This window comes from Clarias gariepinus, chromosome 2 (assembly GCF_024256425.1).
Source record: "Clarias gariepinus isolate MV-2021 ecotype Netherlands chromosome 2, CGAR_prim_01v2, whole genome shotgun sequence".
NCBI classification, from domain to species: domain Eukaryota; kingdom Metazoa; phylum Chordata; class Actinopteri; order Siluriformes; family Clariidae; genus Clarias; species Clarias gariepinus.
The window spans coordinates 31566707-31582865 of NC_071101.1; the positions used below are offsets into that span (position 1 = coordinate 31566707).

The 16159-nt window shown below is 45.2% G+C and overlaps 1 protein-coding gene across 2 annotated transcripts in view; it reads left to right on the forward strand.

Annotated features, from left to right (window-relative positions):
• The window catches only part of LOC128505468 (von Willebrand factor A domain-containing protein 5A-like), a 119070-nt gene that overhangs the window by 73523 nt on the left and 29388 nt on the right, over nucleotides 1-16159 (forward strand). The window contains exon 16 of one of the 2 annotated variants that reach the window (XM_053475909.1): nucleotides 10140-10160. The exons of the other annotated variant lie outside the window; for it this stretch is intronic. Coding sequence (XP_053331884.1) covers nucleotides 10140-10160 — 21 coding nt within the window. The remainder of the gene's footprint in view (nucleotides 1-10139; nucleotides 10161-16159) is intronic. 2 annotated transcript variants of the gene reach the window in all.

A 16159-nucleotide genomic window follows, 5' to 3' on the forward strand; every position in this document is an offset into this window, starting at 1 on the left:
CTGGGGGTGCGAGGGAGAACACTTCGTTCTTTAAAAGGAATTCTGCGTGCCTCTCCCCATTGGGGGGCCACCCCCCACGGTTCTGGGCCCATGAACCTCAGGGCTTCTTTGTGAAGACAATATGCCAGTCTGACCTCTTTTGAGGCGGATTCCGTGACGCACCCCAATCTTGCGAGGGGGTGCCCAGCTCAAAAACACTCTCCTTGTGTGTTTCATGCCTCGCAGCAGTCAGACCCGGTCGAGACTGGGTGGCCGACAGTCCCGACTCTTGAGCAAGGCGGGGAATGAATTTCCCGAAGGCTTGTTATATAACTCATGAACCTAGTGGCGACCGAGTTAATGACATCGCCAAGTAGGCCGGGAGGCGAGATGGGGCATCGAGGAGAAATACACGATCCTTCTCCTTAATGCCCCTGAGATTCAACCACAAGTGCCTCTCCGCGGAGACCATAGCAGCCATAAAACGGCCAATAGCACAAGCCGTCTGCTTTGTTGCACGAAGAGACAAGTCTGTGGCCCGGCGTAAATCCAATACGCCTTACCTTGCAGAGCCCCGCCAGTACTTAAGTCTCTCAGCAGGTCAGCCTGGTAGACGTGCAAAACAGCCATGGTGTGCAATGCGCCAACCTGACCTGCTGCCTGAAAAGCTTTCCCTCCAGGGAAGATAAAAAGTCTACACAGCTTGAAAGGAAGTAATAGCTTTTCAGGAAGGATAATGTCCCAGAAGAGAGATAGCCTGGAAGCGTCTCTTCTATCTGGGTGTCATCATATAACTCTGCGTTCCTACCTCAATTATATTTAAATAAATAAGTTGATGGCAGAAAAAACACGGGATGAATACAGCTTACTCCATGAAAGGGTTAACTCATATGGAGATTGCTAAGAAAAGGGGAGAGAGCGTCGTTGAGGCTTCGCCCCCGGCCACCCGACAGAACCTGCCATCTATGTTTTTATTTATTTTGTTTTAAGTGCTTAGAGCCTATTACCATCTACGCGGAAGCAGGAGAGGATGTTTATCCTTGCCCATTCACAAGAAGCGCAGCGGACAGAGGGATTTCCCGGTCCGATGAAAACGCGAAAGAAAGGAGTTTTAAATCCGTCTCTCACTGCTCTGCCGGATGCACGAGTTTAAGCCCCAGGAATGCACGGCGGCTCGAAGATTCTCAAGGAATGCGAGGCGCGTGCGTAGCGATTAATCGAAGCAGTAAAGTGTAGAGATCGCCCTCCGATATGGATTATACACACAGAGGGACATCTCGTTTAAACTCTGCCATTATCGGTGAGTTAAACACTTAATTTTGCTGGTTAGACACACACGCTCACAACTAGGTGAAGACAAGAATCTGAGGAATGTTTTCGGTTCACTCCTATTTATAACCTGCAGGTGCATCCTATCAGATGACGTCACCTGACTGAGGTTATAAAAGCCAAAAATTTGGCGTGTTTGGTACACACATGCTTTACAACCGGCAACATGACAAGATGTTCCCATAGCGTTTTCACGCAGCATCGAGTGTAGCCTTTGAAAGGGAACTTCTGAACGTCTTGAATGGAGCAGGAGCAGCGATTTAGTTCTGAACTCGCTTCCGTGAAATTATCGCTAAAACAATATTGAGTTTGAATAAATCAGATCTACAACAGCAGATAATAAACTATGCTATGTCATAACCAAAGCAAACACCACGATTATGCCTCGTTTCGTTCGACGGGAACGTGGTTCACTTGGCCGCGGTGTATTATAAACCTGCGGAATGTTTCACTGTTTATGCCCACATAAGATTCATGTAATAAAAGCGAGTGAAATGTGGAAGTGGCCACTCAATGAGAACTAAACCAAAGATTTCGGTAACTACATTGAGTGTATAGTGACACTAAACAGCTCAACAACTTTATCGTTTACCTCTGAAAAAAAAGCTGTATTTTGTTTGTTTACATTTAGAATTTTTATGGTACGCACGTGCACGCACACACACACACCTCCCCTGAGCCCTCTGTAAACATTCAATCATCGTCGGTATGCAAATGAGTCAAGACGTAGCCTAACGTGGTGTCGTGTCGGATTTCAGCAGTCACGGAGAGGAAAGACTTTGAAGCAGTTGCAGCGTTTTTTCAGTTACAACAAGCACAGCGATGAGTCCACGTTGTTTCACTGTTTATGACATAGTGACACTAAACAGCTGAACAACTTCACTTTTTTGTTTGTTCATATGTAGAATTGAATAAATAAATGAATAACACCTTCATATCCCCTCTCAAGAGAGTGCCATAGTCTATTGTTAGTTTTAATGATTTGGCTGAAACTAATTATCACTACATAAGTACCCCAACACCATTAATCATGAGTTTCAGCTGAAACTAATTCTATACATGCAACAGAAAATGTGGATGCAGATTCCAAATGTGTAAAGATATACATATGTTTGTGTGTGTGTGTATATATTGTAGCGTTTTTCCCGCTAAGAAGGAACTTGGAGAGACGAGTGAGCTTCCTGGCTGCCCAATGCAAATGGCTGGGAGTACTTTATTGAGCACCAGCACAAAACAGCACATTCCACAGTCAATAACACCCCACATTCACAGTTACTAAAACAGACATCTAACACACACACACAACCTGGCCGAAGCCACTACCCCAAACACCTTTCCCCAACACGGTGAACACATCATAACCCCTCCCGCAAAGCATGATTGTTGTCTCTCAAACCCCACCCACGCCACACTGCCCCTACCCGAGCTGTGACCGTCCCCGGTCACCATGGTGAACTCAGTTTTGGCGCTGTGTTGTGGCGCTGGCGTTGTGAACGCCGGAGTCCTTCCGCGGGGGAAGGAGGGGTGCAGCCCCCCTCCCGAGGCGGACCGGCCTCCACAGAGTTCAATGTTTTACTGGCGTTGGGCCGGTAGGGAGCGAGACGGTCTCGGTAAAGCACGACCACTCGCGACCGCCCCGTCAACTGCACCCGGTAGACTACATCGGAGAGCTGGGCAATGACCGTGCAGGGGCCCACCCAGTGAGACATGAGCTTAGGCAAGAGCACCCTTTCCCTTCGGGGGAATACACCCACACCTGCTCCCCAGCAGCAAAGTCTCGCCCCTGGCTGTGAGTGTCGTACACGCGGCGCTGCTTAACACCGGCGTCCGCCAAGTGTCTACGTGCCAACTCGTGGACATGAACAGTTTGTCTTTCAGTGAAAAAAAATAATCCAACCCCGGCTTCGTGGGTAAATCCACTTGTGGGGGGGACCCGAACACAAGGTCCACGGGCGTGCGCAACTCGCGACCGAACATTAACGCAGCTGGCGTCAGCTGTGAGGACTCCTGCACTGCTGTGCGATAAGCCCAAAGCACGAGAGGCAAATGTTTGTCCCAATCCTTTTGCCGGTCGCTGGTAAGCATGGCGAGTTGGGTGATGAGCGTTCAATTGAAGCGTTCCACGAGGCCGTCACTCTGCGGATGAAGGGGCGTGGTGCGGGTCTTTTTCACCCCGAGGCGCTCGCACACCGCCGCAAACACCGCCGCAAACACCTCCGCCTGGAAGTTACGCCCCTGATCGCTGTGCAACTGCTCCGGGGCGCCGAATCGGCAGAACACCTCATCCACCAGCACTCGAGCCGTGGTGGAAGCGCTCTGGTCAGGGACAGCAAACGCCTCCGGCCACTTGGTGAAATAATCCATGGCCACCAGCACATACCGGTTCCCGCGATCGGAGATAGGAAACGGCCCAAGAATGTCCACGCCCATACGCTCCATAGGTGCCCCCACCCGAAAGTCTTGCAGGGGTGCCCGCGAGCGCTGGGTAGGTCCCTTCTTTGCCGTGCAGACGTCGCATCTGTGCACAAAGAGTTCACTATCCGTGTGGCAGCCCGGCCAGTAGAAGCAAGCGCGCAACCGCCGCAGCGTTTTAGTGAATCCGAAGTGTCCCGCACCCGCATGCCCGTGTACCATTCCCAACACTCGTGACCGCAGATTCCGCGGCACCAGCAGCTGAAAAGATTCGCTAGCGCCGCACGGCCGTTCCCAGTGGCGGTAGAGTAAACCTCCCCGCAACACTAGTCGGTTGAACTGCGAGTGGAGAGCTTTTTCCTCGGGCCCCAGGTGAGCAACCGCGGCGTAATCCGGTCTCTGGCCCGCGTTAACCCACCCCAGTACCCGCTGCAGCGCCGGATCCTTCTCCTGCTCGGCAATTAGCTGATCACAGTCCATCTGTGGCACCGGCGAAACGGCTACAGGCGATGGTTTACGCGACGCGATAACTCGGCTGCACACCGGATCGGACGGCTGATTACCGACGGAGGCTCCGGAGGACTGCGCAGGGAGAACGTTCTGCTTCACGGGGGTCGGAGAGTGTTCGATGTCGCGATCACCCACGCGCTCTTCAACCCGCTCGCAGTGCCGACAACGCTCTTTGCTGCACGGCCGGCGGGATAAAGCATCGGCGTTAGCATGCAGTTTTCCCGCTCGGTGCTGAACGGTAAAATTGTATTCAGTACCGCACCCCACCTTTCCAAAATGTCTAAACCCAAGATACAATCATCTGCCACAAAGAATGGATGGGAAAGAATGACTGCACCTACTTGTATTAGCACTGTGCGACAGGCCCGTATCTTCGAATAACTCCCCGATACGGTGCGAATGCTCAAAGCCGGGTCCGGCAGCATACAACCGCGCTCGCCTTGTTCTAATACTCCCCAGCGCAGCAGCGAAACCGTAGAGCCAGTGTCCACGAGCGCCCGTAGCGAAACGTTGTCCAGGCGACAGTTCACGTAGACACCCGCGCGATTTCCTACGCGTCCTGACCGGAAGTTGAACCCGGCAGTTGGGGAAACAAAGACGGCTGTAGGAGGCGGCTTCTCCTCGGCTAGTTTTAACGGCTGCTGGGGTACGTTGTCCTCAGGCCTGAGAACGTTGCAGCGGTAGTCCGTCAGTCCCTGGCCTCGGCGTGGTCGCGGAATCTCGGAGGCTGAGTCGAGGCCTAGCCACGACGGGTAGCCCTGTCCCCGGCTAGGTTCACCTACCGAGCGGCCCCGAGCCACGGGAAAACGCTCGGCTCTTTCGCCGTGGTGGTCTGCCATGATGGGCTCTGCGCGCTCGGCTTTGCGCAGCGCCTCAAACAGGGAAGCCGGTGCCGCGAGAGGAGGGCATGCGAGAGATCTTAGGTCCATGGCGAACGCCCCTAGTGGCTCGGAGGCGCTCCGCACGCGGGTTGCCAGCTCCTCGCATGCGGCCTCGTTACGGTCATTCGCGCCAAACCGGAAGTGGAGCGACTCCTGCAACTTCGCCCAGTCCTTCCGCTCATCAGGCCGGAGGTCTTCCAACGCCCGGAGTGCTTCGCCCTCCTGCTTCGAGCCGCCCGGATGGCTGTTTCCGCCGGGGACCAGCCCGCGCAGTCAGCGGCTAGCTCCACCTGGGCGATGAATGCGTGGGGCTCGACAGCCCCGTTGTAGGACGGCAGGTGCAGCTGCAGGTTGCCTCGCCGGCTGACGGCGCACGGAGCTGTAGCTTGCTCCAGGGTGCGCTCTAACCCGTTACTCTCCATCCCACTTCTGACACCAAATGTAGCGTTTTTCCCGCTAAGAAGGAACTTGGAGAGATGAGTGAGCTTCCTGGCTGCCCAATGCAAATGGCTGGGAGTACTTTATTGAGCACCAGCACAAAACAGCACATTTCACAGTCAATAACACCCCACATTCACAGTTACTAAAACAGACATCTAACACACACACACACAACCTGGCCGAAGCCACTACCCCAAACACCTTTCCCCAACACATCATAACCCCCTGTGAACACATCATAACCCCTCCCGCAAAGCATGATGGTTGTCTCTCAAACCCCACCCACGCCACTATATATATATATATATATATATATATATATAGTGTGTGTAATCGAGGCCAATGTGAACACACCTACAGTTCTTTTGTTTCTAGGCTGTCGGTCAAATATCTCTTCACTTGGAATGGAAGCACAAAATATAGGAGCAACATGCAAGAGATTTCAGCATCTCGACGCACAGTATACTAAGCTGTTTATAAAGTAGACACTGTTTGTTTTTTCATTTTGTAATCTTCCTCGTGTTTACCTTGTATTTTAAAGAATTGCTGTAAAACACATATGCAGTTGATTTACCAGAAAGGATGTTTCTGTTTTTTGTGTGCTAAACTAAACTTCAGGGTCAAGTAATACCGATTTTATGTGTGTGTGTGTGTGTGTGTGTGTGTATAATAGTTTGACACAAAAATGTGGGGAAAGATTAAGAAACACACTGAAGCAGAATCTGAACGAAACAATGCTGATAAGTTCAAGCTTAGATTAATATATAAACTAATATTAAGATTAATATATAAACTGGTCCACTCTGTGGCCGCTTTTTTTATACATAAATTTTAGGAATATATTAACATGTGAACACATATATTTGAGGGTGCTGGGGTACTTATGTAGTGATAATTAGTTTCAGCCAAATCATTAAAACTAACAATAGACTATGGCACTCTCTTGAGAGGGGATATGAAGGTGTTATTCATTTATTTATTCAATTCTACATATGAACAAACAAAATACAGCTTTTTTTCTCGAAAAAGTGAAGTTGTTCAGCTGTTTAGTGTCACTATGTCATAACCAGTGAAACAACGTGGACTCATCGCTGTGCTTGTTGTAACTAAAAACGCTGCAACTGCTTTAAAGTCTTTCCTCTCCGTGACCGCTGAAATCCGACACGACACCACGTTAGGCTACGTCTTGACTCATTTGCATACCGACGGTGATTGGATGTTTACCGAGGGCTCAGGGGAGGTGTATGTCTGCTTGTACTGTTATAAAAATTCTAAATATAAACAAACAAAATACAGTTTTTTTTCTCAGAGGTAAACGATAAAGTTGTTCAGCTGTTTAGTGTCACTATACACTCAGTGTAATTACCGAAATCTTTGGTTTAGTTCTCATTGAGTGGCCACTTCCACATTTCACTCGCTTTTATTACATGAATCTTATGTGGGCATAAACAGTGAAACATTCCGCAGGTTTATAATACACCGCGGCAAAGTGAACCACATTCATGTCGAACGAAACAAGGCATAATCGTGGTGTTTGCTTCTGTTATGACATAGCATAGTTTATTATCTGTTGTGGTAGATCTGATTTATTCAAACATTATAAAATAAAGTAAAGCTAAATCCTCTAAATCTCCTTATAAAATATCGCTGATTATCAACGCCAGAATGAATGGCGAATTGTCAATATTTCACGGATATATATATATATATACTGTATGTATGCGACCGTATATATATATATATATATATATATATATATATATGACCGGCGCGCAGCTGTCAGCGATTTCACGTAAATAAGAGCAAAATAGCTTTATACTGGCTTTTACTGGTGCGATTTTGAAAATGTAAGCATACAGGGTAATTAAGCTCACAGAACTAGGAAAAGTCATGAAAGGAGGGTCCTGGAATTTGATCGAGTGTGAAGTATTTTTTTTTTTTACCCCCTTGCGGTCAAATGACCGCTGCTCGGCGCTTCTAGTGTTAAGATGGTTTTTCTTATGGCCATTACCTCTCTTAAGAGGATTGGAGATTTGCACGCCTTGTCAGTATCCCCAATCCTGCCTGGACTTCGCCCCTGGGCTAGTCAAGGCCATTTTGCATCCTCACGGAACTACCTTCTGAAAGTTCCATTCTCAACCATGCACCCTGTTGTTCTTGAAGCTTTCTGTCCTCTGCCTTTTACAGCTTCGGAGCAGGAGAGACTTCACTTACTGTGTCCAGTACGTGCTCTTCAGATTTACGCCGCACCAGCCAGTGGCGTGAGTCAGAGCAGCTTTTTATATGTTATGGGGCTGCAACCGGGGGGCGGTCGCCACTACACAGACCTTGTCACACTGGGTGAGGGAATTAGGGCTCATTTAACCAGGGGGATCGCCTCATATATTGCGCTGGCAAGAGGTATTCCCCTGCAGCAAGTGTGTGATGCGGCAGGTTGTCCTTTCCGCACACATTTGTTAGATTTTATAGTCTGGATGTTTATGCTACTCCGGGCTCACCGGACCTCGAGTCAGCCTCCCAGATATAGTTCTGAGACCTCCTCGGCCTTTGTGTGCACACGCTAAACAACCTTGGGGTCCAGACACTGGCAGTGTGGCAGCCTTGGTATTCTCGTTCCCAAAGCGTTTTCACGCAGCATCGAGTGTAGCCTTTGAAAGGGAACGTCTCGGGTTACTTTGCTGTAACCCTGTTCCCTGAAAAGGCAGGAACGAGATGCTCCGCTCCAATGCCACACTGCCTACGTGACCGGACGTCCGTTCAGACAAAATCGATCAGAGGAATGTTTCCGAGTTTACTCCTATTTATAACCTGCAGGTGCGTCTCATCAGATGACGTCACCTGACCGAGGTAATATAAGCCAAAATTTGGCGTGTTTGATACACACATGCTTCACAACCGGCAACACGAAAATATGTTCCCATAGCGTTTTCACGCAGCATCTCGTTTCCGCCTTTTCAGGGAACAGGGATAAGGCAAAGTACCCCGAGACGTTCCCCGTTGTACGGTTGTGGGTTTGGGAGCCAGCGTTCATGATGTGAGGTGTACACTCGAGCTGGGATAGGGTTATCTAGGAGTTGCTGAAGTTGAGTGGTAATGGAGGAAAGAGTCTGGTTCACCTGCTGGATGTTTTGTTGGCGAGAGCCCAGCATCGCACTCTGTTGTGAAAGCAACTGCCTTAACTGATCCAAGTCCGCTGGGTCCATCATGGCCGAAGTATACTGTCAGGGGCATGACTGAATGGAAGTGAACCTAATTGCAGACAAACAGCTTTATTAAAGGAAAGGCACAAAGGAGTTCTACCATGCAGGCACGGCATGAGCAAAAAAGTGAGAGGCTGTGCGTGTGAGTGAGCAGGATGAATGGGTGGAATCCCCTGTGATGAGAGAGAAGGCGGGTCGATGACGTGTGGGGATCTCCACGACCCCAGAAGCAGAGCATGAAAGGGGATTTCCAAAAGAGCATGAATCTTTGACTAGTGTGTGCACCCGATGTTTGGAGCGAGAATCCATCAGAGAATGAATGCCTGAGCGCATCGGCGAAAACACTTTAGTACGATATTCGCGGAAGTGCTTACAAGCGCACACAGGTTGCGGAAAAAAAAGTGCGAGTCGAGTTTGAAGAGACATGCAGGGTCGGTAACAGTTATCCAGCAGCGAGGGAGATGAAATCCAAATGCACGATTCAAGTTCGAAGTTGATAAACAGGCGAGGTAGAATTAAATTCTAAGCTTCCTTTTAAAGGCAGAGGTGGATTGCTGATGGGTTACAGGTGCTCGGAGGTAATAGGGAGGCGGAACTTTTTTAAATTCTTAGGTGAAATCATGACCTGGATGTGCTTGGCTGATCTGGCTGGCGTGTGACTCATCTTTTGTCTCATCTATGATTGGTTGGTTGTTTTACTGTGTGTGAAATGGCATGAAATGGCGCAATCAGTGCTGCTTCCTTAGCCAGACATTCAGTGGATGAAAGCCTGAAGTTAACTCTTATGGCAGAATTGTTCTCACAAAGTTGAATGATCAGAAGTGGAAGCAAAATTTCCCTTTGTGAAACACGTCATGTCATCCAATGTTACCTCCACATGGGGCAAACAAGCACGGAAAGAATATATTTATTCTAACAATAAACAATCAGTCGGATCCAATCTTTACACAGCTAATATTTGCCTAATGAACTGAGACTGCAGAAAGTTTAAAATCTATAGACATCACCGAATGCAGAGTTATACAGTATTTTGCTGTTGGTACTACCAGGTTTTAACTGCAGTGGTCTTCATTTTCTGCTTGTTCTTCAAATGTGCTTTGTCTTCAATTTTTTGTTTGTAATGCATGCTTAATTGCAGTCAAGTTTGTGGATTAAGCCCATCGCAGAGTGTTCCACACTTATGGCTTAAAAATCTTGGGTTGCTTTGTTTGTTTGTTCATTTGCCTATATATTTTTTACTCTGATTTGTTAAGCTTGCTTAACAATTGTTTTACAATTCATTTATAAGAAATTTCATCTCAAGTATTAGTTTGACTTGCACACCACTCATATAAGCATATTCCTTATTATTAACCCCTCCCCCCCCCCCCATTTACTCTGTATTTAGCCGGATCCTTCTTAACAAAGGGTAAGTTCTCTTTTGTTCTAACTTGATGTAAAGTTAAATATAACAATAAATGTGTATGAATGATAAATTAATGTTTGATTTTTTTTTATCTCTGATGTGTTAATAATGCAACATGGTAGGATTTTCCTGTGACATTTATTATTTTAATTTGGCTAGTGACTATTCTAATGGATAGTAATGAAACATTATATATATATATATATATATATATATATATATATATATATATATATATATATAAGAGAAACAGGGTATTTTGCCTGCGTACAAGCTAAGTAATGTTAAGGTCCTTAAGGAGAAAACGCTAGAGCAGAAAGACCTAAATGGCATTAATTTCCATGTTCTATTACTTGTAAAAACGAATCTAACAGGTATCAAATTGCTTTTACAATTTTTTTTTCAAATATGCTTATTTTAATTTTTGTATTTTTTTGTGACAAAAGTAAAATTAAATGTTTTACTGACAGTCTAATAAAATAATGTCAACTACAGTACATATGGTGCCCCTGGAGTAGAGAAGGTTAAGGGCCTTAAGGACCCAACAGTGGCAGCTTGGTACATGTGGGACCCCCAATCGTTAACCCAGAGCCTTAACCCACTAAGCTACCACTGCCCTAACTGAATGCCGCTATGATAGCTGTAGCATTGTGTTAGAATAGAACTTGTGATCTCCAGATGATAGTGGCTAGCACGTTACCACTGTGTTTCAGAATGACCCGTTACTCTCCATCCCACTTCTGACACCAAATGTAGCGTTTTTCCCGCTAAGAAGGAACTTGGAGAGACGAGTGAGCTTCCTGGCTGCCCAATGCAAATGGCTGGGAGTACTTTATTGAGCACCAGCACAAAACAGCACATTTCACAGTCAATAACACCCCACATTCACAGTTACTAAAACAGACATCTAACACACACACACACAACCTGGCCGAAGCCACTACCCCAAACACCTTTCCCCAACACATCATAACCTCCTGTGAACACATCATAACCCCTCCCGCAAAGCATGATGGTTGTCTCTCAAACCCCACCCACGCCACTATATATATATATATATATATATATATATATAGTGTGTGTAATCGAGGCCAATGTGAACACACCTACAGTTCTTTTGTTTCTAGGCTGTCGGTCAAATATCTCTTCACTTGGAATGGAAGCACAAAATATAGGAGCAACATGCAAGAGATTTCAGCATCTCGACGCACAGTATACTAAGCTGTTTATAAAGTAGACACTGTTTGTTTTTTCATTTTGTAATCTTCCTCGTGTTTACCTTGTATTTTAAAGAATTGCTGTAAATAAAACACATATGCAGTTGATTTACCAGAAAGGATGTTTCTGTTTTTTGTGTGCTAAACTAAACTTCAGGGTCAAGTAATACCGATTTTATGTGTGTGTGTGTGTGTGTGTGTGTGTATAATAGTTTGACACAAAAATGTGGGGAAAGATTAAGAAACACACTGAAGCAGAATCTGAACGAAACAATGCTGATAAGTTCAAGCTTAGATTAATATATAAACTAATATTAAGATTAATATATAAACTGGTCCACTCTGTGGCCGCTTTTTTTATACATAAATTTTAGGAATATATTAACATGTGAACACATATATTTGAGGGTGCTGGGGTACTTATGTAGTGATAATTAGTTTCAGCCAAATCATTAAAACTAACAATAGACTATGGCACTCTCTTGAGAGGGGATATGAAGGTGTTATTCATTTATTTATTCAATTCTACATATGAACAAACAAAATACAGCTTTTTTTCTCGAAAAAGTGAAGTTGTTCAGCTGTTTAGTGTCACTATGTCATAACCAGTGAAACAACGTGGACTCATCGCTGTGCTTGTTGTAACTAAAAACGCTGCAACTGCTTTAAAGTCTTTCCTCTCCGTGACCGCTGAAATCCGACACGACACCACGTTAGGCTACGTCTTGACTCATTTGCATACCGACGGTGATTGGATGTTTACCGAGGGCTCAGGGGAGGTGTATGTCTGCTTGTACTGTTATAAAAATTCTAAATATAAACAAACAAAATACAGTTTTTTTTCTCAGAGGTAAACGATAAAGTTGTTCAGCTGTTTAGTGTCACTATACACTCAGTGTAATTACCGAAATCTTTGGTTTAGTTCTCATTGAGTGGCCACTTCCACATTTCACTCGCTTTTATTACATGAATCTTATGTGGGCATAAACAGTGAAACATTCCGCAGGTTTATAATACACCGCGGCAAAGTGAACCACATTCATGTCGAACGAAACAAGGCATAATCGTGGTGTTTGCTTCTGTTATGACATAGCATAGTTTATTATCTGTTGTGGTAGATCTGATTTATTCAAACATTATAAAATAAAGTAAAGCTAAATCCTCTAAATCTCCTTATAAAATATCGCTGATTATCAACGCCAGAATGAATGGCGAATTGTCAATATTTCACGGATATATATATATATATACTGTATGTATGCGACCGTATATATATATATATATATATATATATATATATATATATATATGACCGGCGCGCAGCTGTCAGCGATTTCACGTAAATAAGAGCAAAATAGCTTTATACTGGCTTTTACTGGTGCGATTTTGAAAATGTAAGCATACAGGGTAATTAAGCTCACAGAACTAGGAAAAGTCATGAAAGGAGGGTCCTGGAATTTGATCGAGTGTGAAGTATTTTTTTTTTTTACCCCCTTGCGGTCAAATGACCGCTGCTCGGCGCTTCTAGTGTTAAGATGGTTTTTCTTATGGCCATTACCTCTCTTAAGAGGATTGGAGATTTGCACGCCTTGTCAGTATCCCCAATCCTGCCTGGACTTCGCCCCTGGGCTAGTCAAGGCCATTTTGCATCCTCACGGAACTACCTTCTGAAAGTTCCATTCTCAACCATGCACCCTGTTGTTCTTGAAGCTTTCTGTCCTCTGCCTTTTACAGCTTCGGAGCAGGAGAGACTTCACTTACTGTGTCCAGTACGTGCTCTTCAGATTTACGCCGCACCAGCCAGTGGCGTGAGTCAGAGCAGCTTTTTATATGTTATGGGGCTGCAACCGGGGGGCGGTCGCCACTACACAGACCTTGTCACACTGGGTGAGGGAATTAGGGCTCATTTAACCAGGGGGATCGCCTCATATATTGCGCTGGCAAGAGGTATTCCCCTGCAGCAAGTGTGTGATGCGGCAGGTTGTCCTTTCCGCACACATTTGTTAGATTTTATAGTCTGGATGTTTATGCTACTCCGGGCTCACCGGACCTCGAGTCAGCCTCCCAGATATAGTTCTGAGACCTCCTCGGCCTTTGTGTGCACACGCTAAACAACCTTGGGGTCCAGACACTGGCAGTGTGGCAGCCTTGGTATTCTCGTTCCCAAAGCGTTTTCACGCAGCATCGAGTGTAGCCTTTGAAAGGGAACGTCTCGGGTTACTTTGCTGTAACCCTGTTCCCTGAAAAGGCAGGAACGAGATGCTCCGCTCCAATGCCACACTGCCTACGTGACCGGACGTCCGTTCAGACAAAATCGATCAGAGGAATGTTTCCGAGTTTACTCCTATTTATAACCTGCAGGTGCGTCTCATCAGATGACGTCACCTGACCGAGGTAATATAAGCCAAAATTTGGCGTGTTTGATACACACATGCTTCACAACCGGCAACACGAAAATATGTTCCCATAGCGTTTTCACGCAGCATCTCGTTTCCGCCTTTTCAGGGAACAGGGATAAGGCAAAGTACCCCGAGACGTTCCCCGTTGTACGGTTGTGGGTTTGGGAGCCAGCGTTCATGATGTGAGGTGTACACTCGAGCTGGGATAGGGTTATCTAGGAGTTGCTGAAGTTGAGTGGTAATGGAGGAAAGAGTCTGGTTCACCTGCTGGATGTTTTGTTGGCGAGAGCCCAGCATCGCACTCTGTTGTGAAAGCAACTGCCTTAACTGATCCAAGTCCGCTGGGTCCATCATGGCCGAAGTATACTGTCAGGGGCATGACTGAATGGAAGTGAACCTAATTGCAGACAAACAGCTTTATTAAAGGAAAGGCACAAAGGAGTTCTACCATGCAGGCACGGCATGAGCAAAAAAGTGAGAGGCTGTGCGTGTGAGTGAGCAGGATGAATGGGTGGAATCCCCTGTGATGAGAGAGAAGGCGGGTCGATGACGTGTGGGGATCTCCACGACCCCAGAAGCAGAGCATGAAAGGGGATTTCCAAAAGAGCATGAATCTTTGACTAGTGTGTGCACCCGATGTTTGGAGCGAGAATCCATCAGAGAATGAATGCCTGAGCGCATCGGCGAAAACACTTTAGTACGATATTCGCGGAAGTGCTTACAAGCGCACACAGGTTGCGGAAAAAAAAGTGCGAGTCGAGTTTGAAGAGACATGCAGGGTCGGTAACAGTTATCCAGCAGCGAGGGAGATGAAATCCAAATGCACGATTCAAGTTCGAAGTTGATAAACAGGCGAGGTAGAATTAAATTCTAAGCTTCCTTTTAAAGGCAGAGGTGGATTGCTGATGGGTTACAGGTGCTCGGAGGTAATAGGGAGGCGGAACTTTTTTAAATTCTTAGGTGAAATCATGACCTGGATGTGCTTGGCTGATCTGGCTGGCGTGTGACTCATCTTTTGTCTCATCTATGATTGGTTGGTTGTTTTACTGTGTGTGAAATGGCATGAAATGGCGCAATCAGTGCTGCTTCCTTAGCCAGACATTCAGTGGATGAAAGCCTGAAGTTAACTCTTATGGCAGAATTGTTCTCACAAAGTTGAATGATCAGAAGTGGAAGCAAAATTTCCCTTTGTGAAACACGTCATGTCATCCAATGTTACCTCCACATGGGGCAAACAAGCACGGAAAGAATATATTTATTCTAACAATAAACAATCAGTCGGATCCAATCTTTACACAGCTAATATTTGCCTTATGAACTGAGACTGCAGAAAGTTTAAAATCTATAGACATCACCGAATGTAGAGTTATACAGTATTTTGCTGTTGGTACTACCAGGTTTTAACTGCAGTGGTCTTCATTTCCTGCTTGTTCTTCAAATGTGCTTTGTCTTCAGTTTTTTTGTTTGTAATGCATGCTTAATTGCAGTCAAGTTTGTGGATTAAGCCCATCGCAGAGTGTTCCACACTTATGGCTTAAAAATCTTGGGTTGCTTTGTTTGTTTGTTCATTTGCCTATATATTTTTTACTCTGATTTGTTAAGCTTGCTTAACAATTGTTTTACAATTCATTTATAAGAAATTTCATCTCAAGTATTAGTTTGACTTGCACACCACTCATATAAGCATATTCCTTATTATTAACCCCTCCCCCCCCCCCCATTTACTCTGTATTTAGCCGGATCCTTCTTAACAAAGGGTAAGTTCTCTTTTGTTCTAACTTGATGTAAAGTTAAATATAACAATAAATGTGTATGAATGATAAATTAATGTTTGATTTTTTTTTATCTCTGATGTGTTAATAATGCAACATGGTAGGATTTTCCTGTGACATTTATTATTTTAATTTGGCTAGTGACTATTCTAATGGATAGTAATGAAACATTATATATATATATATATATATATATATATATATATATATATATATATATATATATATATATATAAGAGAAACAGGGTATTTTGCTTGCGTACAAGCTAAGTAATGTTAAGGTCCTTAAGGAGAAAACGCTAGAGCAGAAAGACCTAAATGGCATTAATTTCCATGTTCTATTACTTGTAAAAACGAATCTAACAGGTATCAAATTGCTTTTACAATTTTTTTTTCAAATATGCTTATTTTAATTTTTGTATTTTTTTGTGACAAAAGTAAAATTAAATGTTTTACTGACAGTCTAATAAAATAATGTCAACTACAGTACATATGGTGCCCCTGGAGTAGAGAAGGTTAAGGGCCTTAAGGACCCAACAGTGGCAGCTTGGTACATGTGGGACCCCCAATCGTTAACCCAGAGCCTTAACCCACTAAGCTACCACTGCCCTAAC